We start from the raw sequence: 26,493 nt of genomic DNA, 5'->3' as shown, positions 1-26,493 counted from the left end.
TATCTTTACATGTTGGAAATCACTTTGTCTTTTTGTGCTTGTCTTACAGGTCAGTGAGGAGAGCTGTAGCAGCAAAGCCAAGAAGAAGCTTTTTATGAAGCCACTCTTGCTCCTCTGCTGCCCAAATATCAGACATGCTCAGCTTTATGTGCAGTTACAATATTACATCATAATATCATATAGAGTTAGTACTCTCTTATAGCATAAAGCATATGTTCTATATCAGCTGTTTTTATATTCTTAAAGCTTTCTGTATATAAAACTTAACTGAATGTTTCCTGTTTCAACATCAGAGAGAACAAAGTGTGAAATATGTGATCTTTAGTAGCTGATAGCACGACTTTAAGTCAGCAGTGTTACATTAAAAAGTACTGTTATGGGCAGCAACACATACTTTTACTGTATTTGTTTAAAAATCTACATTATTTAAATAAATGATCTGATCAGTACTGTGTGAATTTGAATGTAATGAATGTATTTCTTGATTTCTTTTCTTTTTTGTTTTGTTTTGGGGGTTTTTGCTTTATCTTAAACATTTTTATTCATTTTCATGCATTTATAGTTAGATTGAATCTGAATTGCTCAACTTGAATAAAAGCTTCTAAAACTGAACTATATTTTTAACATTTAAAACAGATTTGAAGGATGGGTCGGGCATATCCTTCGTGGCCCAACCTATCCCAAAATTCATAGCGCGGCCCAGCCAATTCCAGTTTCCAAGAATGGCGGCAGCTACTTAGTTTTAATATTACTCTTATTACTCTTTCTGGGTCACAAAATAAACTTTTAAGATATTTTCAGCTGAGAATGTAGCTGTGTGCACTTCAAATATCTGCTCTGTTTATCAAGACATCACATATTGGCAAAAGTGCTCCTTTTTGTTACCCACCAGCTCGATAGCTAGCCGGGGTTTCAAGGCTCACAAGAGCCGGCGAGAACACTGAACTCCCCGGCACATCATTTTCAGATCCCTGCGGTCTTTGGCTACTCAGGTTAAACATGATCTAAGTCACTTAGATGACTTAAAAAAATATATTTTTTTGGCTTTTCTCAGTGTTTTATTTGTTCCTGAGTAAATCGGTTTGGCTGAGATTAAAGTTATAGTTTTTACACAGCTGAATAAACATCACACAAAACTGATTAAAAAGAGTGAGATGGTAGAATTTACTCCAGTGTCCTGTTATATTTTAGATAGCAAGGAGCAGACGGCTGAGTTTATTATTAAACTTTACTGAGACAATCTGCAAATTTCATTAAAGTTTAATAAACTATCATCTAGTCTTTATTTTTAGTTAGCACATATCTTAAACACTTAATGCTGTAAGCTAATGATAGTTATATAAGAGCAGATGCTGCTGGTGCAATAAGCTGCACGTTTTACGATCCAATGGATGCATGATCTGATTAGTCAACTATCAAAATAAGCATTTGTGGCAGCCTTAGTCTGAAGTCATAAAACAAGAATTATGTATATTTTTTGATGGGTGTATTTTAAAACTGGAAACATGACGATAGAGAACAACCTCTTTGTTCTTCTGAGCGGTCTGTCGTCCTTACACGTGTGTAACAAACTGTTTATTCTGCTGTTTGTCTTTTTATCAGAGGAAACTGAAACATCTCATGATTTCTGGCTGTGCCTGTGGGTTGAGCCACAAATCTTCTGTTCAGCAGGTTTGATGTTTTCAGCAAACTTCACACAGCAGAGGAAACAGGGAATTCAAAGAGCACCGTGGGAATTTCATAAGCAGCTGTTTTCCTGATTGTTGATTTGTGATTTGCTCATTTAGTGCTTCTGTGTTCAGTTTGTTTGCTACCTGATGTGTTACTACAATATTTTAAGTTATTTATTGCAAGTATTCATTATCAAAAATACATTAAGTCATCGTTTAAGGACGTTTTGTGTAGTACTTTAGTACAAAATATAATCACTGGGTTGTGTTTGGAGTTGGTTGCCAACAGAGGGAGTCATTTTATTATGACTTCATCTGCTTGGCTGGATGTTAAATATTAGAAGATAAAAGTTGAAGACTTTGACTTCAGAGTCTATTATTTGCCATGTCATGTTGCAATAAATAAATACAATACACACAGTTTTCTGTGTCTATAAAAAACAAAGTGTGATGAGCCTTAAAAGTGAAAGAGGATGAATTATTTCTTCTGAGCAGCCTTCAGTGCTTTTGTCACTTGGTGGAAATGATTTTAGTATCACACTCTGTGTTAGTTAGTACACTTTTGCAACATATGTATTTTGTTTGTATGCTTTTATTTTGAAAAGTAGTTTTGTTACTTCCTAACCTCATCCTCTGAACGCAATGAGGTAAACTTAAACTTAGAGCAAAGAGGACATAAAGGAAGTCGCGGCAGGAGGCCGTGGAGCTGTTTCTTTGGAACCAGTGTCAGACCTGGAGGAGGAGCCAGACCCAGTAACAGGTGATATACAACTGATAGACGACAGAGTATATCTTTACCATATTATTCTGATTTATTTTACGGCTGTTGTCACTTCATGCATAGTATTCTCTTTCATTGCTAGTTTGCTCTGTGTGATTTTATTTTTCATTGCATGGCTTGTTTTTATTGTTTTATTTAGGAAGAGTTCATCTTTTAGTTGGCTTTAAAATACAGGAATTAACTGTAAATAAATAGAATTTTATTAACTACTGCTCTGTATGCCTTTACTGCCACCCCTTTAAGCTGCTCTAGTCTTCTGTATCTCTTTTTACACCTACATGTGTGTAAATGACTGTTGGTGGTTACTTTCTATCCTCTCAGAGGCTTTTTTTTATCCACTGAAAGGCCTCGTGGTTTGTGACCACCTAGAAAAGAGGAAATGCAGCCTGTGGTTTCAGCCTGAAGTCTTCTGTGTTACAGATATGCTGTTTTATGTTATCAGCTCATAGCAGAGAATTAACAGGGAATTCACACAAAGGTCACAGTGGGAATTTCACTTTGTTCTCTGTGTGCATGACACATGTTTATATTTGCTCCCTGTACCCGAATAACAGTAATAATTTTCTCTGGTACATTTAAGTATGGATGACAGTGTGTGACAGCAGATTAAAAATGGTGTCACTGCAGTGATGACACATACTAAACTAAAGGGAAAAAATGACGTGCTGTGAAACCATGAAAATAAATTTCTCACACTGCCTTCATACAGCTGCCTTCAACTGTCACCACAAAACAGGCGTTTCAAAACTTTTGCTCCAGGTTTTTGGTATTTTTAGGTTCATCTCAAAGTATCACGTCTACCCTGTGAATGTTAATAACTGTTAATAAGTTCACTACATCACCACCATCACTCCTATTAATGGAGCCCACTCATCCCCAGACTCTGAATCCTCTATGGAAGGCTTTTCAATCAGATCTTTGAAGTATTCCTTCTACTGCTTACAATATCCTTGGTTGACATCAACAGTGCTCCAGGTGTACTATAAACTTTTTACTCTCCTACCACAACTGAGTTTTAGTTTCAGCTGCAGCCAGGGTTGCAGTATGCTTGGCCTGCCTGTACCTGTTAGCCTCCTCCAAGGTGCCACAAGCTAATAAAGCCTGAGAGTTTGACGTCTTCAACTTGATGGCTGTCTTTACCTCTCAAGTCTACCATCTGGAATACCACCACGACAGGCACCAACAACCTTGCAGCAGCAGCTCTGTGCAGCTGCCTCAGTAATAGAGAAGAAGAACACGATGCAGTCAGATCCCCAGCCTCCTTCAGAATCCTGATCCAACTGACAACCAGGTGGCGATCATCTCAGCTTCTTGCTTCATCTGAGAGTCCAGAACATGGGGCTGCAGATCTGATTATATGATTACAAAAGTGATCATCCTTCGATCTAGGGTGTCCTGGTGACATGCGCTCCTCAGGTTCAAAGTTGGTGTTCATTATGGTCAAACTGTGATTAGCACATTAGTCTAATAACAAAACATCACACAGGTTCAGCTGATGCAGAAGGTGAGATGATTCTCACATTATGGACATGTGGCAAAAAGCAAAAACTGGTCTGGTGCTGATTTTTGCTGTCAGCTGTTACCTGTTTAGCTCTGGGGTAATGATGCATCAGCTTCATGTATTCTTGAAGTCAACCCACCATGTGTCATTACACAAGGGAGGCACTTAAAGCTCAAGTCGAGTAAGGTGGACCAGAGAATAGGGCTGTATCTACACCTGACTTGCTTCTAGACATTTCTCACAGTGAATTAGCAACCAAAAAAACTGGCTTCCTCATCTAAGTACTTAAAAAAAACCAATATTTATTTATTTATTTTTGTTTTGCTTTATTTTCTTTCTGATACAGCTTACCATGGTTGTGCCAAGTAGATTTCATCACAAAGTTTTGAAGACATCCCACAATCAGAGCATTTGGGTGTTCATAAGGCTTACAATTATATTCAGAACTATTTCCTTTGGCCTTGACTGAAGAAAGATGTATCTGGTAACATTACAACACGTCACATGTGTCAACCAGACTAAAAAGCTGTCTCGTATTCCAGGGATTTAAACGTTGTTGTCACGATTAGTTAACGGACTCAGGCTCAGACCAGGGAAGGGAGAGGTCCGGGAAAGAGCTTCACAAAAAAATCTTCAGTAAGAGATGAACTGATGGAAACAACTCACTGATTCAGATTTTCAGCCTACTGAGCAACTGACGCTGATAGCTCAACGATCCAGCGACGAGTAGCACAGTGCTGCCTATTTAAGTAGGACTCGGGATTACGAAGATAGGCAGCAGGTGTGGAAATGGCAGGTGCGTGGACCAGGGGCAGGAGCCTGTAATGTGCACCCCCTCTGGTAGGAGAGAGAGAGCGAGAGAAAGAGCAAAACAACAAAAACACATGTTGCGTAATTCGGGATCAGCTGGTGAGGCACAGGGACCATGACAGTTCTGCTGTCCATGCTGTCCATGTGCCCATTTCCACAGTGTGGAAATAATGATGGTTTTTTGAAACAGGGAAATGTGTAAAAAAAACCCTTTCCTGTTCCACCTGTGCTGATGGCAGAGACTGCAGAGATTCAATCATCTGCTGCTCTGTGAGTTCCACCTGTTGACATCCTTTTGGGAACTCTGCCACTGATCAGTATCCATTGCTGCCAATTATGGATTAATTAATTGATTATTATGTGGTTCCTGGGCTTGGTTGGGTTCTGTCATCATGAAGTTCATTAAAAAAATGTTTCATGAATATTTGCTCTGACTGAACTTTTGAAGGCTGGACCAGTGTGAAGTTTGTCTCATTTTAAGCTTTAGATGATAAAACTTTCCTGTTCTATTCTGTTTTCTCTTCTGGTCCTAGAAGCACAATATTTGAAAGTGGAATCAGCTCTGTTTCACCAAACTTGTGATACTTGTGTAGCCGAGTGGTAAATTAATAATAATATTTTCCATTTCAGTTAACCAAATAACTTAAGGGTTAACTGCAGTTTTCCCAAAAAAAAACGTAACAAGAAATGCATCTTGGGACTTCCTGTTTACTTTTCTTTTTGTTGTGGATGTGGAACGGGAATGTTGTGAAGGAGTTAAATTGTTGGTAAGGAATTGTTAAATATGCACATAACTCATTGAAACATATTGTTATAATTGTAATGCAGTGGCAAAACGTCAGTATTTTAACAAGATGATGTATTTCTTAAATGTGTGATGCAAAGGACCTGTATGTGCAGCGTGGAGCGGCCATTTTCTCCATGCAAGGGATAAGCTGCGAGATCGTCTATGTGCTCCAGTATTGCAAGTGAGCTGAGATTTCTGTGGAATGTAAGTGTGTATAAACATGTATGTAACACTTCCACATTTTGTTAAAGGAGCCTTGTGTGATTTAGTTCTTTGTATTTTGTTCTGCACAGACAGAGGCCACTGCCGTATTTTTGTGTTTTGTATTTCATTTCATTTCTTTTATTCCTCGTATTGTAGTGGCGCATGTTTGTTTAATAGGTTATTCTGTTACTTTGCCACGTTACCCCTCGTGCTGTAGATGTTCAGTACAAGTCCATATGGCCGCTGTTTGACAAAAGTGAAGGTCAAAAGACATTTTTTGGTTTGTTCAGTCGTCATTGACAATAAAACTGCACATTTAGAACCCCAGTAATTGTGTCCTGCGTGGCTAACCATTTCCCAGGCTACACTTGTATTTTCAAACTGAACTTCAGCCCACCTGTGTTACCTTCATGGCCCACGAGGGGGCCCTGGCCCACACGTTGGGAATTACTAGAGCTGACAAGGTGGTAACTCAGAATACAGTAGTTTATTTGTAAAACATGTATGAAAATAACATGTTTGTCAGCATCAGTGGTGTGAAGCATGTGTGGCAGAGCTGAGAGAGATTCTCTGTTTGTTTCGATACAATGTGATGGTAAAATAATGTTTGCCTGCTGGCTTTCACAGAGGTGTTATATCTGTCACTGTGAGTCAGCACTGAGCTGCCGAGCTCGCTTCAGTAACACAATGATGACTTGACTATCTTTTTCTTCTGCTGCAGAATTAAAATGAGGAAGAACAATTTAAGCTAAATATGTGTGTTGCCTTCCAGAAAACATGTTTTATCTCTGACAGCTGGCAGCAGAGAGAGCAAAATGCAAAGTTTTAAAAACTCAGTTTTTTGTCTTTGCTGGTTGTCATCTCTTGTAGGAATGAATTTTTATTGATTATCCACTTCCTCTTTCCTCTCTCAGTTATGTTAAAAGCATCTTGCTAACTATGTAATATGTTATGTATGTCTATGTATGTCATGTATGTGGGCATATGGCAGCACGGTGGTTAGCACTGTTGCCTCACAGTAAGAAGATCCTGACTTCAATTCCACCATCAGGCCGGGGTCTTTCTGTGTGGAGTTTGCATGTTTTCCCCATGTTTGCGTGGGCTCTCCTCGGGTTCTCCGGCTTCCTCCCACAGTCTAAAGACATGCGTTCTGTGGGGATAGGTTGATTGAAAAATCTAAATTGCCCATTTAGATTGTGAATGTGCGACTGGTTGTCTGTCTGTGTGTGTTACCCCTGCAACAGACTGGTGACCTGTTCAGGGTGTTCCCCACCTGGGATAGGCTCCAGCACCCCCAGCGACCCTGAAAAGGATAAGTGGAAGCAAATGGATGGACACATGTATTTAGTTACCAAGTATATTTTAGTTTGTACAAGATGTGCATTCAGATTATTTTTTTTAAGTTTCACAGTGTGATATTATATATGGCCAAAAGTATTCACTCACATCCAGATCACTGAATTCAGCTGTTCCAGCTTCTTAAATTCTAAAACCAAATGGTGGAGTCCCGGGTATTTACACCCTAATGCAGGTTGTTGCTTAACAGGGTCGTTGGCCCACTATTAATCATGTGACTCAAGTTGTGAAAAAAGGCGTGGATCACTATCGCCAGAGGTTTTGGGTAAACCATAAAATTGTGTGACCTTGCCTCACAATTTCATATGAGCTATCGTCACCTAATGCAAGATGTGCCTGGGCATATGGGAAGGGATCTCAAAACTAGATTGTAGGTGGCAGATGGTTGGTGTCATAAGCCATCCTCTCTGTTCAAAGATGGTCGTTCACGGTGACATAGATGTCCTGTTTCAAACGATCTGTCTTGTCTGTCCAAAATGTGAAGATTGGCATCCTCATTGGCATCGTTCATCTGACCTTGAAGTGCAGACGACGATCTGAGGCCGACATCATATTAAACCCTATGGTTTAAGAATGGGATATCACTCATGTTTATATGTGTGTAAAAGCAGACAAGTGACTACTTTTGGTATCAGAGGCTATGTCTACACTTCGACCTGTTGTTATTTCTGTCTGCTATTTATTTACTTTCCGGCTCTTTGAAAGGTCGCGTCAAAATGGACTAACAATGAGGTGGAGTTGTTGCTGCAAATAACACAAAAGTACAAAATTGCAAAAGCAAGTGAGAATTAAAGAATTTGAAGAAAAGCTATCTGGAGCATGTACAAACAGATATTAATCTTTAATAGGGCTGTCAAAACTGAGAGCAAACAAAATGCCCTCTGCTTGCTTAGTTTAATTGGTCACATGACTGCATCACATGACTAAAACGCGTCATCGTTTTAAAAAGTCTCAGTTTACGCCGACCACACTGTGCCGCGAAAACGGCGTTTTTCAAATTGATCCACTTTAGAGAGCGTTTTCAATTTTCCGTGACCGAAAAGGCCGTCTCAGTGTGGACGGAAGGCCAAAAGTGAGAGAAAAAGTTGTTTTTGTGTTCCATCCCCATCCAGGAGAGCATCCTTGACGGCGTTTTCAGTCAAGGACAGCTGAGCTTTTTGAAAACGCTCTCCAAAGAGGATACATTTAAAAAAGTCGTTTTTGCGTCGCAGTGTGATAGCTTTTGTTCAAATTCTTTAATTCTCACTCGCTCTTGCAACTTTGTACTTTTGTGTTACTCGCAGCAACAACTCCACCTCATTGTTAGTCCATTTAAAAAACTCTGTGCTTTTCCTCTGTGCTGGGCCTCAGTTTGCCGCGACGTTTCAAAGAGCTGGAAAGTAAATAAGTGGGAGACAGAAATTTCTTGCTTTTCACGCATGCGCAGTACTGGAACGTAAGTGTTTTTGGCCGTTTCAATGTAGATGAACAACTCAGTGAAAACGCATGAAAACAATAGTGTGGACGTGGAGCGTTTTCAGACGAAAACACCGTTTTCAAATTTATCCAGGCTAGTGTGGACATGGTCAAAGTGAATTTACTGTCTGCTCACTGCTCTAGTGAGTATGTGGCAGCTATTACACCTCTTTATGTGTAAACGGGGAAGAGGAAGTTCAGTCAAATAAAACTGTTTAACACAATAAAGCAATGCATGCTTGTTGCTGTGCTTTGTATAATTGCTCAGTATGCATCATTCACTCAAGTTACTGCTGCTACAGGACTTAGAACCAAAGTTAAACATCAACTTTAAAAATAAATAAACTTTAATTAATGTAACAGTGCTGGAGCCATTAGGATGGCTGTAGCTGAGGAGGCAGAGCAGCTAGAATCTTCTTATAATCAGAAGGGTTGAGGTTCAGTTCCTTCAAGTCAGAACAACTTTGGGTTTAGTAACAGAACAGGTTTGAATAGAAAACAAAAATGGAACCACACAAGAAGCAAGCTGATCTGTTCTGAATATACAGGAACTGCTGCAGTCGAAGCTACAACTGCTGTTTGAGCTCAGTGTGAAAAGGAAGGAAGCAGAAAGAGTCAGAAGAAGTTACACTCGTATCTATATAAATAACAACATATCTTTCTTCTGCTTAATTTTTAGTACAAAGTAAAACAGTTAAAGCAGCAGAGCTGGATGTGAGGATGAGGCGCTCTTTGCTCTGCGTGCTGGAGTTATTCTGTAAGTACATCACTGACTTTCTCTGTTTGCATGTTACTGATTAAAGAAACTATTTAAATATCACGAGGAGGTGAAACAGTTTGTCTAAGAATGTGATTGGTGCTGACTTGGCTCATTTTAACATTGTGTGGGATACACTGCTGTTTTACATTTAAAGTTTATAGTTTATGAGCTCAGAAACTGATTTGAGGATGAACATCAACTGAAAATGCACATTTTTCAAAGAGTTGGATGATGTTTCAATCTTGATTTTAGGCCTCAGCACACTCTTCTATGGAAATGCTGAAGGTAAGATTTTTTTTTTCTTTTCTTCCTGTTTATAAAATCTGAACAGTATCGATCTGTATCTGTCATGATCCTGGATTTTGGACCAAGCATTTCAGTTTTGGACTCTCAGCATCTGTTTGATATTCTCTGTTTCACTTGGTTTGTTGTAGTTTTTCAGTTTTTAGTTTTTCTAATATTAAAATTTTTCTTAGATTATGTTTTCATTCATATTCTGTGTGTATAGTTATCTTTTCAGTTATTCTTCAAGCTTGTTTCCCATCCTGCTGTGTTCCCTGAGTCTAGTCTGTGTGTCTGTTAGATCTCCTGTGCTTAGTCAGACTTGTCTTCCTGTTTTTTTACCTTTTGTCTGGGTCAAGTTTGTGTCTTAGTCTCTGTTTCAGTGTTTATGCTTCCTGTTTTATTTTGACAGTCCCTTGTCCCGTGTCTTGTTTTCGGGTGTTTCTTCCCTCTGTCTTGTCTCCCCGATTTAGTTCCCTGATTACTACATGTTAGAGCCAATCTAAAGAGAAATATTTGTTTAGTTTAGTTTAATGTGTTGGGTAAGAAAACATTAGATCACATGTGTGGTAGCAGGTTAGAATGAGCCAGGACGGCAATGGAAATGTGCACTGAAGCAGCAAATCGTTTTTTGACCGTGACATTGTTTGTTTGTATGTACGAGTCAGAAATAAATCTGAACATCTCACATTAAGAAGTGGAAAAATTATGTTTTCAAAGCTTGGTAGAGAAATTCGCCACTACAGTACATGTGTGTACTTCAGCCTTTGTCGTGATTTGTCTCATAGTTATTTTCCCTGTTTTTTCTGTATTTCTTGGTTAGTATCCGAGTTTTTTGCACTCAGCCCTCTCTGGGTTTTCGGTTTTCATGTGAAGTTTCATCAGTAAAGCTGTTTTGAGTTTAGTTCTGCTTCCACTGAACTAACTGTGGTTAGAAATGGCTGTTATTCTAAAACAATTCATGATTTTTTATTTTTTTTTGGTAAAACTCATTGAGTAAAAGCTTAAAGTCTGCACTTCAGTCACATTAATTATTTGATTTACTGTGGTGGTGAACAGATGCAGAACTACAAATCTAGTAAAACATAATGGCCTTTTTAAAATTCTCACTAAACCTGCAGTGACAATAGTTCTCTTGTTTTGGGGGGATTTTTTTTTTATTTTTTTTATTTCTAACTTACAGTACATGGCAAGGCCACACTAACAGCAGACAGCACAACCATACCAGCAGGGGGCAGTGTGACACTGACCTGTGATTTGAAGGACTCTGCTGACTTAAAATATGAGTGGTTCAGACAAACGTCATCTGAAGAAAAGTCCATAATAACTGATGAATCAGGCAGAACGATCTCAGTGTCTGAAGGAGGCACGTACACCTGCAGGGCTGAAGGGAAAATTATCATCATTACAGAAAGTGACTCAGTCACAGTTCAGAAAACTGGTGAGTTTAAACATTTCACTTGAACTAAAACATTTTTTCTGTTATTATTATTATTGTTTTTGTTGTTGTATTTGAGGCATTTTTAAAGACAAATCAGCATTTATTCACATAATTATGATAAAACCTGCTACTGGAAACAACTTTTTGCATTATCTTTTTTTTTTGTTCCCTGTTTTGTTGTTGTTGTTTCTTTTTTTTAACAATATTTGTTGAACAGTCTTGGCTGCTGTGAAACTGCAGCACAGCTGGTCTCAGATATTCACTGGTGAGACAATCACTCTCAGATGTGAGATTCAGGGAGGTGAAGGAAAGGTGTGGAAATATGAATGGACAGCACCCAACACAAACAGCCCTCCAACATCCAGTGAATACAGGATCAGCAGAGTTTCAGTGTCCCACAGTGGAGACTACAGATGTCGGGGTAGCAGTGACTATCTCTTCACAGGATGGAGTGATGCCTTCAGACTGACAGTTTCATGTGAGTTGGACCATGATTCATGCTGACATTTAATGTTTTCATGTTTACATCTGTCTACTACTCATTGATGTTCATTCGAAACTGAACTGGTATTTGAAGTTTGAATATTTATTTTCTTATTAATTAATTCATTTTGTTATTGTTATTTTCCCCGAAGTAAATGATAATATGATGTATGTTTTCCTGTTTCTTCAACAGCAAGTAAACCCAGAGCCACACTGAGAGCACAAAGTTCAGTCATACCAGCAGGGGGCAGTGTGACACTGAGCTGCTCTGTGGAGGGCTCTGCTGGCTGGAAGTTTGACTGGTTCAGACGTGATTCAGTCTCTTCTAAAGCTCAGCTCATGAGAGGAAATGAAGCAAACAGAGTTATTAGTGTCTCACAAGGAGGTCTGTACCACTGCAGAGGAGGGAGAGGAGATCCAGTTTACTACACAGAGGACAGCAGTGACGTCACAGTTGTGGAGACTTGTGAGTTTTAAACTTTCTATTAAGTTTCTCATGTGTTTCATACAAATGTAGAAATAAACATTGTGGTATCAACTCCAAAAAAACCTGCATATTTATATCTCATTAGCTGCTGTTAGTCTTTAAATTGTATTTTATTAAATATTTTTGGCCTCTCTCTTTAAATGCTTCTTTATCCTAAACTGACTTTAAGTGGACATGAAAGACTGTGTATTAAGCCATAGAGCCATAAAAACAAACAAACAAACAAACAAACATAAGGGTTAATCCTGAACATGTTGTTATCCGAGGTCATCAACAGCTCAGCTAACATCAGGTCAGATCAGGGTCGGTAACCCGCGGCTCTTCCGCCCCTCAGCTGTGGCTTCCGCAAGCTTTGGGTGAAAAAATGAAAAATAAAAGTCCCACACAACATCCCCAACATCTGCAGGAGGAAGTTTACAGAGTGAGAAAAAGAAAAGTGTGTTTATAGCAGCAGCTACTGCAGCCAGAGAGAGTCTGACAGGCCCAGCTGTGAGCCACATGTTATTATCCAGCTGTTCACTGTGTTCACCGCCTCCAGAGGAAGAAAGTGTGCTGCTGTGACCTTCCCACGCCTCTCTCCATCTCTGCACTTTGCCATAAGTTGACCCAGAGCAGAAAGCTAGTTAGCAGCTACGAGCCAAACTCAGAACACTGAGCATCAGCCAGAGGTCTCCGTGGGTCAGAGCCGTGGATCTGGAGATAAACCTGCCGTTCTGACACTCGTGTCAACACGACAAAGTCTGCTTTCCACAAGGAGACAAATATCTCTAGAGTACGCTTGGGGAGTGTGATCGTGTGTACAGCGTCTCTTTATGTCTGTCTCCACGTTGGTTGAGTGTGGAGTAAGTGCATATGAGAGCATGAGGGTGGGAATGGATGTTTGTATCTGTGTGTGCCTGTATGTCTGTGTCTATATGTCAGGTTGGGTATCAGACGCCACCTCTCTGGGGACATCTCAGGCCCTCCAAGGTTTAGAGGCCTATCTCCACCCACCACCCTGCCAGTGGCGGACTCCCTCAGATGTCGGTGCGTTGGTGGTTCTTTGTGTCTGGGGATGGGCATCCAGGTACACACCGGCTCACTCCTTGGCGGCCGTTTATCGGGGCCTGGAGCCTGGGGCTCGCTCGGGCCACTTCGGAGGTGGGGTGCCCCCAGCCTCTCGGCCTGGGGCTCGGTCACTCAGGCGCAGCTGGCTGCCGGCGGAGCTCACGGGCGCGTCACTGAAATTCCCCCTGGCTTCTGCTCCGCGGCTGCTGAGTGAGCCCTCATCTGGGACTCTCCTCAGCTCTTACTGGGACAGTGACGCGGCTGCCCCTCTGTTGGTCTTCCTTGGTCTCTTGTGTTCTGGGGGCCTCTGGATGTCTGGAGTTTTGATCTCCTCCATACCTGCTTCATACCCTGGAGGACGGGGCTGTGGCCCCCCCACACTCCCTAGCAGATCGTTATATGGAGAAACCTTTGGAATGCAAGCATGCTGATCCACACAGGTATGCACACAGGTGTACACACGGGTATTCACAGACGCGGACTACAGCTTTCTTGGCTGCTGCCTCAAAGCACATTGTGCGCTGTCTATCTTGCGTGCTGCACAATATCGTTTATTATTTAGTATCTATTGATATCTACTGCTAGCTAGTTTATTGTGATGGTGCCGTTTTTTTTTTATTATGTTGCTCTTTGTTGTTTGCTTTCTCTTCTGTTTTTTTTTCTCCATACAGGTGACCCAGGTGTTTTTTTGTTTTTTTTTCTTCCCCCCCCTTCTCACCGTCTCTTCTCCCCTTTGGTTTTCTTTCTCTCCCTCTCTTTCTTTCATTCTTTACCCCTGTCCTATCCCCCAGTCATGTCTGTCCCGTTTGTAGCAACTGAAAATAAAATAAATACATAATTATAATAAAGGTCAATCAAATGGACCAATATGGCAAGGCCATGATGATCCACTTGGTAAAATAAATCCGCTTGGCATCTTTCTTGGCCTTAAGACAACAATTCTGATGGCTAAAGATCCAAACGGGACACAAAAAAAAAAAAAAAAAAAAAAAAAAGGAAACGAATATCTCTTGAAAGTGTTACAAATGTGCACGACATGATCAACAAGCAATGATTTGTGGCTTGAAAGCAGCTCACATTTGTGGATCTGTGTGAAGCTGGCAGTTAAATTAGACTCAAAACCCCACGTGGGCACGAGACGTGATCTGTGCGTGTCAGGTGATTCGTCCACATGTATTTAAGGTGTTGTGAGCTGTGTATTATCATCAGATCTGCTGTTATTGTGCAATAAATATCTTTATGTTTTCGACCCTGAGCTGATGTATTTTATACTCAGGGCTGCCCGTGGCTGCATGAAAACAACAGAAGATGATCGCTCATTGAAATGGACTGAAGACATAATTATATACAAATAGTTTTCATGATTATTCTTCTTATTTTACAATTATTGGACCACAGCTACATTTTATTTACTTATTCTGAACTCAAACTGACCTGCAGAATGATGCTTTATTTAAAGTAGGCCTGCACAGGCCTGTGCTGTTTTTCTCCTCTTTAAAGTTTTTGTTAAAAAGTTCTTAAAAGGTAAAAAAGCTCTTCTTCTTATTAAGACATCTTGTATTTTATTAAGTATATTTATTATCATCCTGAATTATGGACGATGAATTTTAAAGAAAGAAATCTGAAAAACAATCCAGACGTTAAAATTTGTGCCTCAATGATCAGCAGTTACTCAGGTTTGTGTCGACACATTTGTACAATAGTTTGTGTGAACTGGAGACCTGAAAAGTTGCACACAAATCACTGCACACATCTGTAAATCTTACTTTCTGCTTGTGAATCATATTATACACAGTTGTACCACTTTCAAGGTAAATTTGTTGCCATAAAAACAAGGATATACTGTCCACCTTCAATCCCTGTCTCTGTAGCTGTAAGTGGTTCTTCAAAGGGAAAATGCAGCTGTTAGCTGTAATGTTAGGATTTGTAGATCACTTTATAAATGTGGAGTGTGTGGAGAACAGGCTGTGTGAGTCAGATACACCAGTGGGCCACCACACACGTGTACCACACGGTAAATAAATGTAAACACTGACTTTTAAATCCAGCTTCATTTACAGTCAAAGTGTCACCAGGATGCAGTAAATCTTTCTCCTCTGAACAACAGCAAAAAGAAAATCAGGCTTCAAAATGACTTCATGTTTCTATTTGTGTCTAACTGGATATTTTTCTGTGAACAGTTCCCAGTAAGCCCACTGTGACCCTGCAGCCATCCTGGACTCAGATATACAGCGGTGAGACAGTCACTGTCAGATGTGAGATTCAGGGAGGTGAAGGAGCTCAGTGGACGTATGAATGGAGAGCAGCCAAGTTAAACACACCTCCAACATCCAATGAATACAGAATCATCAGAGCTACTGAGTCTGACAGTGGAGGATACAGCTGCCGGGGCAGAAGGGACTATTTCTTCTCAGAGTGGAGTGATATCATCACACTGACTGTATCATGTAAGATCTTTCATCCAGAGTATCTAAATAAGGAAAAAGCACTTCTTCTTTCTTACAGCTTTATAACTGTCTTTCATGTTGGTCAGTAAAATGTTTAGTTTTTATTCCAACAACAAAAACCTGAACAGCAGCTTTTTATTCACAGTGAAGAGAACAAAACATATGAGAGTAACTTCTCTGCTGTGCAGCTCTAATACATGAAAGATGAAATGCAGAACAAATGCTGAATCTGTCTCAGCTGCTCCACCACATCCACTAAGAAACATTAAATCCACTGATTGTTCCTCATGTGTGTTTTTAACTTAGAAATGCAGCAAATTAAATATGAAAGATTAGTGTTGTGTTTGTGTGATAGTTGTACAGTTTGTTGCAGCTTCACCATTAAAGTTATGTGATATTTATTATTTCCATATTTCCACCAAGTTATTTAAACTGGTTTGATTCAGTCATTGACTTTTGTTCTTTTTCTAAACTGAACTGCAGATAAACCAAAGGCCAAACTGAGAGCTGATAACACAGCTGTTCCAGTAGGGGGCAGTGTGACCCTGACCTGCTCTGTGAACCCATCATCATCATCTGGATGGAAATACTACTGGTACAGAGATGAGAAATCCTCTGAAGCTCTGACCACACAAGATGCAGTTTTCCACTCAAATGGACAAATCAGTGTCTCACAGGAAGGACTCTACAGGTGCAGAGGAGGAAGAGGAAACCCAGTTTACTACACAGAGGACAGCCAGTCAGTCAGGATTGACAAAATTGGTGAGTTCAAAGTTAATGAACCCCAAATCACTACCTGATGAAAAGTATCTGATGGAAATTGACCCCTTTTGTCATTCACTTGTTCATTTCCTGAATACAGTCCCAATCAGGCCTGTCGTGACTCTGTATCCAAACTGGTCTGAGATATACAGAGGAGAGACGATCACTGTCAGATGTGAGATCCATGGAGGAGACACTGAGTGGGATTATGAGTGGGAAACAAACAGCAGGATAAAAGCTCCAAATCAAAATGAATACAGGATTAGATCTGCTTCATCATCCAACAGTGGAAACTATCGCTGTAAGGGCAGAATGAAAAGTTCACAGCATGAAACAACAGAGTGGAGTGATTCAGTCACACTGACAGTTTCTGACAGTAAGTAGAGTCATAGTTCATTTAACCTGGAAATAGAAACAGTTTGTAAAAATGTGTTTTTATTAGTACATGTTGAGTCAAAGTCATTCGTGAAACAATCTGATGAACTTTTTCCTGTAACTTCAACAGCAAGTAAACCCAGAGCCACACTGACAGCACAAAGTTCAGTCATACCAGCAGGGGGCAGTGTGACACTGAGCTGCTCTGTGGAGGGCTCTGCTGGCTGGAAGTTTGACTGGTTCAGACGTGTTTCACAGTTTTCTGGAGCTCAGAAAATAGGAGCTGGAACATCAGAGCACACGATCAGTATTTCAGAAGGAGGCATCTATTACTGCAGAGGAGGGAGAGGAGATCCAGTTTTCTCCACAGAGGACAGTGCTGCAGTTACAATTCAGAAACAAGGTGAGGCACAAATAATTGAAAGTAATACTTGATAACTGTCAATTTTATATATACATATTATTCCATCTTGATTTTATATTTTAAATATTTGTGTTCGTTTATTTGTTTGTTGAACAGTTTTGGCTGCTGTGAAACTGCAGCACAGCTGGTCTCAGATATTCACTGGTGAGACAATCACTCTCAGATGTGAGATTCAGGGAGGTGAAGGAAAGGTGTGGAAATATGAATGGACAGCACCCAACACAAACAGCCCTCCAACATCCAGTGAATACAGGATCAGCAGAGTTTCAGTGTCCCACAGTGGAGACTACAGATGTCGGGGTAGCAGTGACTATCTCTTAACAGGATGGTGTGATGCCTTCAGACTGACAGTTTCATGTGAGTTGGACCATGATTCATGCTGACATTTCATGTTTTCATGTTTACATCTGTCTACTACTCTTTGGTGTTCATTCAAAACTGAACTGGTATTTGAAGTTTGAATATTTATTTTGTTATTAATTAATTAATTTTGTTATTGTTATTTTCCCTGAACTAAATGATAACATGATGTATGTTTTCCTGTATCTTCAACAGCAAATAAACCCAGAGCCACGCTGACAGCACACAGTTCAGTCATACCAGCAGGGGGCAGTGTGACACTGAGCTGCTCTGTGGAGGGCTCTGCTGGCTGGAAGTATAACTGGTTCAGACGTGATTCAGTCTCTTCTAAAGCTCAGCTCATGAGAGGAAATGAAGCAAACAGAGTTATTAGTGTCTCACAAGGAGGTCTGTACCACTGCAGAGGAGGGAGAGGAGATCCAGTTTACTACACAGAGGACAGCAGTGACGTCACAGTTACAGAAACGTGTGAGTTTAATAATTTTATTTCTGCCAAACTGAGAGATGTCATTTTGTGTCCTGTGCTAACAATTTCATTCAACTGTGAGTTAATTAAACCTGAGATGAGAGACACCTCCTGACAAATAGAAGAATTTATTGCGTCTTATTTTTTTATCTTCATGTTTCTATTTGTGTCTAACTGGATATTTGTCTGTGAACAGTTCCCAGTAATCCCACTGTGACCCTGCAGCCATCCTGGACTCAGATATACAGCGGTGAGACAGTCACTGTCAGATGTGAGATTCAGGGAGGTGAAGGAGCTCAGTGGACGTATGAATGGAGACGAGGCCAGTCAAACATACCTGAAACATCCAATGAATACAGAATCATCAGAGCTACTGAGTCTGACAGTGGAGGATACAGCTGCCGGGGCAGAAGGGACTATTTCTTCACAGAGTGGAGTGATATCATCACACTGACTGTATCATGTAAGATCTTTCATCCAGAGTATCTAAATAAGGAAAAAGCAGTTCTTCTTTCTTACAGCTTTATAACTGTCTTTCATGTTGGTCAGTAAAATGTTTAGTTTTTATTCCAACAACAAAAACCTGAACAGCAGCTTTTTATTCACAGTGAAGAGAACAAAACATATGAGAGTAACTTCTCTGCTGTGCAGCTCTAATACATGAAAGATGAAATGCAGAACAAATGCTGGATCTGTCTCAGCTGCTCCACCACATCCACTAAGAAACATTAAATCCACTGATTGTTCCTCATGTGTGTTTTTAACTTAGAAATGCAGCAAATTAAATATGAAAGATTAGTGTTGTGTTTGTGTGACAGTTGTACAGTTTGTTGCAGCTTCACCATTAAAGTTATGTGATATTTATTATTGACATATTTCCACCAAGTTATTTAAACTGGTTTGATTCAGTCATTGACTTTTGTTCTTTTTCTAAACTGAACTGCAGATAAACCAAAGGCCAAACTGAGAGCTGATAACACAGCTGTTCCAGTAGGGGGCAGTGTGACCCTGACCTGCTCTGTGAACCCATCATCATCATCTGGATGGAAATACTACTGGTACAGAGATGAGAAATCCTCTGAAGCCCTGACCACACAAGATGCAGTTTTCCACTCAAATGGACAAATCAGTGTCTCACAGGAAGGACTCTACAGGTGCAGAGGAGGAAGAGGAAACCCAGTTTACTACACAGAGGACAGCCAGTCAGTCAGGATTGGGAAAACTGGTCAGTTTAACATAAAGTCAAATAAACTCCTGATTAAGGAGGAAGATGAAGAACAAAAGGCATTAACATTTTTGACATTCATGTGTTTTTATTGTACTTTCTTGAACAGTAACAGCCTCAAACAGGCCTGTTGTGACTCTGTATCCAAACTGGTCTGAGATATACAGAGGAGAGACGATCACTGTTAGATGTGAGATCCATGGAGGAGACACTGAGTGGGATTATGAGTGGGAAACCAACAGCAGGATAAAAGCTCCAAATCAAAATGAATACAGGATTAGATCTGCTTCATCATCCAACAGTGGAAACTATCGCTGTAAGGGCAGAATGAAAAGTTCACAGCATGAAACAACAGAGTGGAGTGATTCAGTCACACTGACAGTTTCTGACAGTAAGTAGAGTCATAGTTCATTTAACCTGGAAATAGAAACAGTTTGTAAAAATGTGTTTTTATTAGTACATGTTGAGTCAAAGTCATTCGTGAAACAATCTGATGAACTTTTTCCTGTAACTTCAACAGCAAGTAAACCCAGAGCCACACTGACAGCACAAAGTTCAGTCATACCAGCAGGGGGCAGTGTGACACTGAGCTGCTCTGTGGAGGGCTCTGCTGGCTGGAAGTTTGACTGGTTCAGACGTGTTTCACAGTTTTCTGGAGCTCAGAAAATAGGAGCTGGAACATCAGAGCACACGATCAGTATTTCAGAAGGAGGCATCTATTACTGCAGAGGAGGGAGAGGAGATCCAGTTTTCTCCACAGAGGACAGTGCTGCAGTTACAATTCAGAAACAAGGTGAGGCACAAATAATTGAAAGTAATACTTGATAACTGTCAATTTTATATATACATATTATTCCATCTTGATTTTATATTTTAAATATTTGTGTTCGTTTATTTGTTTGTTGAACAGTTTTGGCTGCTGTGAAACTGCAGCACAGCTGGTCTCAGATATTCACTGGTGAGACAATCACTCTCAGATGTGAGATTCAGGGAGGTGAAGGAAAGGTGTGGAAATATGAATGGACAGCACCCAACACAAACAGCCCTCCAACATCCAGTGAATACAGGATCAGCAGAGTTTCAGTGTCCCACAGTGGAGACTACAGATGTCGGGGTAGCAGTGACTATCTCTTAACAGGATGGTGTGATGCCTTCAGACTGACAGTTTCATGTGAGTTGGACCATGATTCATGCTGACATTTCATGTTTTCATGTTTACATCTGTCTACTACTCTTTGGTGTTCATTCAAAACTGAACTGGTATTTGAAGTTTGAATATTTATTTTGTTATTAATTAATTAATTTTGTTATTGTTATTTTCCCTGAACTAAATGATAACATGATGTATGTTTTCCTGTATCTTCAACAGCAAATAAACCCAGAGCCACGCTGACAGCACACAGTTCAGTCATACCAGCAGGGGGCAGTGTGACACTGAGCTGCTCTGTGGAGGGCTCTGCTGGCTGGAAGTTTGACTGGTTCAGACGTGATTCAGTCTCTTCTAAAGCTCAGCTCATGAGAGGAAATGAAGCAAACAGAGTTATTAGTGTCTCACAAGGAGGTCTGTACCACTGCAGAGGAGGGAGAGGAGATCCAGTTTACTACACAGAGGACAGCAGTGACGTCACAGTTAGAGAAACTCGTGAGATTAATAATTTTATTTCTGCCAAACTGAGAGATGTCATTTTGTGTCCTGTGCTAACAATTTCATTCAACTGTGAGTTAATTAAACCTGAGATGAGAGACACCTCCTGACAAATAGAAGAATTTATTGCGTCTTATTTTTTTATCTTCATGTTTCTATTTGTCTCTAACTGGATATTTTTCTGTGAACAGTTCCCAGTAAGCCCACTGTGACCCTGCAGCCATCCTGGACTCAGATATACAGCGGTGAGACAGTCACTGTCAGATGTGAGATTCAGGGAGGTGAAGGAGCTCAGTGGACGTATGAATGGAGAGCAGCCAAGTTAAACACACCTCCAACATCCAATGAATACAGAATCATCAGAGCTACTGAGTCTGACAGTGGAGGATACAGCTGCCGGGGCAGAAGGGACTATTTCTTCTCAGAGTGGAGTGATATCATCACACTGACTGTATCATGTAAGATCTTTCATCCAGAGTATCTAAATAAGGAAAAAGCACTTCTTCTTTCTTACAGTTTTATAACTGTCTTTCATGTTGGTCAGTAAAATGTTTAGTTTTTATTCCAACAACAAAAACCTGAACAGCAGCTTTTTATTCACAGTGAAGAGAACAAAACATATGAGAGTAACTTCTCTGCTGTGCAGCTCTAATACATGAAAGATGAAATGCAGAACAAATGCTGAATCTGTCTCAGCTGCTCCACCACATCCACTAAGAAACATTAAATCCACTGATTGTTCCTCATGTGTGTTTTTAACTTAGAAATGCAGCAAATTAAATATGAAAGATTAGTGTTGTGTTTGTGTGATAGTTGTACAGTTTGTTGCAGCTTCACCATTAAAGTTATGTGATATTTATTATTGACATATTTCCACCAAGTTATTTAAACTGGTTTGATTCAGTCATTGACTTTTGTTCTTTTTCTAAACTGAACTGCAGATAAACCAAAGGCCAAACTGAGAGCTGATAACACAACTGTTCCAGTAGGGGGCAGTGTGACCCTGACCTGCTCTGTGAACCCATCATCATCATCTGGATGGAAATACTACTGGTACAGAGATGAGAAATCCTCTGAAGCCCTGACCACACAAGATGCAGTTTTCCACTCAAATGGACAAATCAGTGTCTCACAGGAAGGACTCTACAGGTGCAGAGGAGGAAGAGGAAACCCAGTTTACTACACAGAGGACAGCCAGTCAGTCAGGATTGGGAAAACTGGTCAGTTCAAAGTTAATGAACCCCAAATCACTACCTGATGAAAAGTATCTGATGGAAATTGACCCCTTTTGTCATTCATTTGTTCATTTCCTGAATACAGTCCCAATCAGGCCTGTTGTGACTCTGTATCCAAACTGGTCTGAGATATACAGAGGAGAGACGATCACTGTCAGATGTGAGATCCATGGAGGAGACACTGAGTGGGATTATGAGTGGGAAACAAACAGCATGATAAAAGCTCCAAATCAAAATGAATACAGGATTAGATCTGCTTCATCATCCAACAGTGGAAACTATCGCTGTAAGGGCAGAATGAAAAGTTCACAGCATGAAACAACAGAGTGGAGTGATTCAGTCACACTGACAGTTTCTGACAGTAAGTAGAGTCATAGTTCATTTAACCTGGAAATAGAAACAGTTTGTAAAAATGTGTTTTTATTAGTACATGTTGAGATATTTGACATGTTTAGATAGTCTCACTCTTAAAGTTCATCATAAATATTTGTGAGTCAACATTTTAGTGACATTGAATTCAGAGTTAAGAGACGAAAGATTGAGAGAAAATCTTTGTTGAACAGATGAACCCCGTCCTGTCCTCACTGTGTCTCCATCATGGCTGAGTCCTGGAGCCTCAGTAACTCTGAACTGTGAGGTTGAACATCCGTCTGCAGGATGGAGCTTCTACTGGTATAAAGCTGTTCCTGATCTATCAGAGAAATCCTCCAGTTATGAGCTGCTACCTGATGGCAGTGGGACTGCACAGGACTCCTACATCATTCATGGACAGACACACACAGCAGGATATGTGTGCAGAGCTGGAAGAGGAGACCCAGAGTATCACACTGATCACAGTCAACCAAAGTTTGTCTGGTCTGCAGGTCAGTTTGATTCTATCTATCTTTTTCAAGTAATGCAACAGCAAAAAAATGTAAATTGATGGGTTGTTTTTTTTTGGGGGGGGGGGGGGGGGGGGGGTTTAGCATTGAAGGTGAAAATTATACGAACATTGCGTCTTTTAGCACTGACCTTTAAACATTAAAGCAAAAGTATATTTTCACTGTGATATTTTGAATCCTAACATCTGTGAGCTTTGTCTCTTCACTGCATGTTGTTTCCAGATGTTCATTCAGCAGCGTCTCTCACAGTGAGTCCTGACAGAGTGCAACACTTCACCTCTGACTCTGTCTCACTGACCTGTGAGGGAAACTTCCCTGAGTGGAGAGTGAGGAAGTTCTCTGAGGACGGCCGACTCTCTGACTGTAGGAGAATGACTGGATCCACATGTGACATCAACACATCAAAGTCAGATACTGCAGTGTACTGGTGTGAGTCTGGATCAGGAGAGTTCAGCAGTGCAGTCAACATCACTGTACAGAGTATGTTATTATACATTTACTTCTTGGATTTGAGATTGTACAAATGTTTTTCATCATGAAGCTCTGATCTTGTATCTTTAAATCTGCTGTTTGTGTCTTTTATTCCCACATAAATTACTTCACATACAGCAAAGCTGGGACAAATTCTTATTATTGTTTGTCAGCTTTTTCTCAAAGTGTGCACCAGCTGATGTGACTGAAACAATTGTGTGTGATTGTGTCACAGATGATGGTGATGGTCCTATCCTGGTGAGTCCTGTTCATCCTGTGACTGAGGGAGCTTCTGTTAGTCTGAGCTGCAGTTTGAGAACACAAAAAATACTTTCCAATGTGTTTTTCTATCACAATGACAAACTTATTGAAAATGATCCCCGAGGGGAGCTGAAGATCTCTGCAGTGTCAAAGTCTGATGAAGGTTTCTACAAGTGTCAGTACTCAGGAAGAGAGTCAGCACAGAGCTGGATGTCAGTTAAAGGTGAGCAGGATCAAAACATCTGATATGATTTATTGTAGATGAATTCTTCCCTCGTGTTCTGCAAATGTGTACTTTTGTTTTAGGATTTAGTTTTTTCATCAATAATGTTCAACAATGCTTTTTTTATTATCATTTTTTAATTAAGTACTTTGTGAATTAAGCTTAAAAAATAAGCTGAACTAAATCATGTATTAAAAATGAAACGTTCTTATTTACAGCTGCTGTGTCCACACCTGAGAGCTCTTCATTTTCTCTTCTGATGATCTTTAGAATAATTCTTGGATTCATGTTTATTTTCCTTCCATTCTTGTTGTTTGGCTTCAGATGTTGCAAAGGTGAGAACCTTTCTTTTTATATATTTTAAACAAAAAGTTCACTAATAAACTGGAAACAAATTAGTATTACAGACATGAGGTGACTGATTTTCTCTGACCTGCAGGTGATCGTTGTGTCTATGAGACAGTCAGAAGGTGTGAAAACAATGAAAATGGTAAAGTTTACACTTTCATTAATACAGAGCTTGTGGAAGCTGGATGATTATTAGGGGTGCAACGATACACAAAATTCACGGTTCGGATACTTTGGTGTCACAGTTTGATATTTTTTCGATACATTTTTTCATGCTTTTTTTAATTTGTCATTTATTAAAATTATAAATATATATTTTAACTCAGAATTACAGTTTTTAAATTTAATGTTGCTGAAACAACAAAGGGATATAAAATAATAAATCTATCTGATCTAGAAATCACTCATCTTTGGAAAAGAGAGTTTATTACAGAGAAATGGCTCTTTCCAAAATAAAAGCTATACTATACGCTTCTTCTGGGCTATATTCTCAGCAGCATATTAAACATATCAGGTCCCCATAAGGAGAATCATGTGCTAACGGCTGTCTAAATGACTCGGGTAAAGTTTGTAGCATGCGTGCTTGTTGTTTTTGTCTGCTTCCACTTGTCTTTGCACTAGGATGATGTCGGAGTAAATGTGCAGTCATATTCGTTGTGTTCCCACTAGTGCTGTCAGCGTTAATCTCGTTGAAATGACGTTAACGCCACAACATGGCAAATCTCCGTTAACGAGCTACCACGTGGGGCTGGATGGCGTCAACACGTTAACGAGCAAACTGCGCTAACGCAGTAGTTCCCACCCATGTAATTGAGCATTGCGTGGCACATCCGACATACTGTTTTACTTTTGTCCATGACACGCTTACCTTCAGGGTCATACGTCACATGAAAACCAAAATAGTTCCAAAGGCCACATCTGAATGAGGGTGGGGGAGGTTCAATTTGCCATGTTGCAAGGAGAGCTTAACTTCTGTCTTGCTAGCTTGTGCTGCGCTCAGTGAATCTGCCCTCGACAGTGCAGCCTAGGCGGAGTAGTTGAACGCAGATCCACTGAGCTCTCAACACAGACAGCATCGTCAGAAGGAAAGTTGATAAAATAAATAAAAAATGTTGTATTGTTCGATACATATGCGTACCGAACCGAAAACACTATATCAAACGGTTCAATATCGATACAAATATCGTTGCACCCCTAATGATTATACAATAGCTGAGTTTAACATGAAAGTCAATCAGATTATTATTTCAGGTCCAGCAGAAGGTGATTACACCAATGTCACATCTGAGATTCAGCTGAAAGTCATTAACAAGACAAGTGAGTGCACAAAATGTGAGATTTGAAATGCAAAATATACATTGGTAATTATTCTCACTGATAATAAATGCATTTGTGGACAAAACAGAGGGAGTTTGTTTTGAAATGCTTTCATTTGATCACCTCAACAGGGCAACGTGGTGACCCAGAGGAGAGCTCTGACTACAATGATGTCAATCCAAATTCAGCCACAGCTGTAAAATCTTAACAGCAGCTCTTTAGCTGTTTTTCTCTTTAAAGTTTCTTAAATGTGGGCGATTGTGGCTCAAGAGTTGGGAGTTCGCCTTGTAATCGGAAGGTTGCCAGTTCGAGCCCCGGCTTGGACAGTCTCGGTCGTTGTGTCCTTGGGCAAGACACTTCACCCGTTGCCTACTGGTGGTGGTCAGAGGGCCCGGTGGTGCCAGTGTTCGGCAGCCTCGCCTCTGTCAGTGCACCCCAGGGTGGCTGTGGCTACAATGTAGCTTGCCATCACCAGTGTGTGAATGGGTGGATGACTGGATATGTAAAGCGCTATATAAATACAGGCCATTACCATTTAAATACTTGAAACCACTTTGAGTGAAAAAGAGAAGATTTGGAATTCAAAGCAATGATCCTGATAGCCTGAGTTTATATTGTCTTCAGAAAGAATCACTCAGTGTGTTTTGCTTGTTTCTCTCCCATTAGAAAATAATTTTAATGGACTTTAATGTTCTGTAGGTCTGTTTTTTTTAACTGTTTCTTTTATTTGTAATATATATTATAAAGTCTTTCTGGAAGCACTTTGAAACTTTGTTAATAAAAGTGATATAAATAAAGTGTGTTGTTGTTGTGTGTCAGACTGAGAGTACATGTTACAGCTGTTCAGTGTTGTGAATCCACTGAAAGAGAGCTTTTATTTAAAGACACTCATTGTCATTTCAAACAGCTTCAAACCCTCCAACATGATCTATCAACATAATGAGAAGTAACAACTGCTCTGACGTTATGCTCAGCAGCCTTTTTACTAA

General features: G+C 40.1%; 1 protein-coding gene across 1 annotated transcript; it reads left to right on the top strand.

The window, feature by feature from the left end:
• Window positions 1-10,936: 10,936 nt before the first annotated feature.
• LOC146674657 (basement membrane-specific heparan sulfate proteoglycan core protein-like) lies at window positions 10,937-26,251 on the top strand. The gene is made up of 23 exons (XM_085401108.1): window positions 10,937-11,047; window positions 11,288-11,525; window positions 11,724-12,000; window positions 15,252-15,509; window positions 15,990-16,273; window positions 16,374-16,653; window positions 16,783-17,051; window positions 17,169-17,429; window positions 17,628-17,900; window positions 18,095-18,361; window positions 19,644-19,916; window positions 20,034-20,294; window positions 20,496-20,765; window positions 20,960-21,224; window positions 21,705-21,992; window positions 22,099-22,364; window positions 22,567-22,866; window positions 23,107-23,364; window positions 23,591-23,839; window positions 24,058-24,174; window positions 24,279-24,329; window positions 25,439-25,504; window positions 25,636-26,251. Exons 1-23 carry the CDS (start codon window positions 10,937-10,939, stop codon window positions 25,710-25,712), a joined length of 5,259 nt encoding a protein of 1,752 aa, XP_085257234.1. The 3' UTR covers window positions 25,713-26,251.
• Window positions 26,252-26,493: the final 242 nt, after the last annotated feature.

The sequence above is a fragment of the Rhamphochromis longiceps genome, linkage group LG3, assembly GCF_057381845.1.
Source record: "Rhamphochromis longiceps isolate RC_006_pf linkage group LG3, R_longiceps_female_GT1.1, whole genome shotgun sequence".
Lineage (NCBI taxonomy): Eukaryota > Metazoa > Chordata > Actinopteri > Cichliformes > Cichlidae > Rhamphochromis > Rhamphochromis longiceps.
The sequence above is the reverse complement of the archived record's forward strand: the minus strand, read 5'-3'. Positions and strand labels throughout refer to the sequence as shown.

What these genes read in the sequence shown, in the direction of transcription:
- LOC146674657 (XM_085401108.1), top strand. Translation starts at nt 10,937, where the DNA reads ATGAATCAGGCAGAACGATCTCAGTGTCTGAAGGAGGCACGTACACCT. An exon ending in AGTTACAATTCAGAAACAAG is followed by an intron (nt 17,052 to 17,168) that starts GTGAGGCACAAA and finishes TTTGTTGAACAG; the next exon opens with TTTTGGCTGCTGTGAAACTG. An exon ending in CTTCAGACTGACAGTTTCAT is followed by an intron (nt 20,295 to 20,495) that starts GTGAGTTGGACC and finishes CTTCAACAGCAA; the next exon opens with ATAAACCCAGAGCCACGCTG.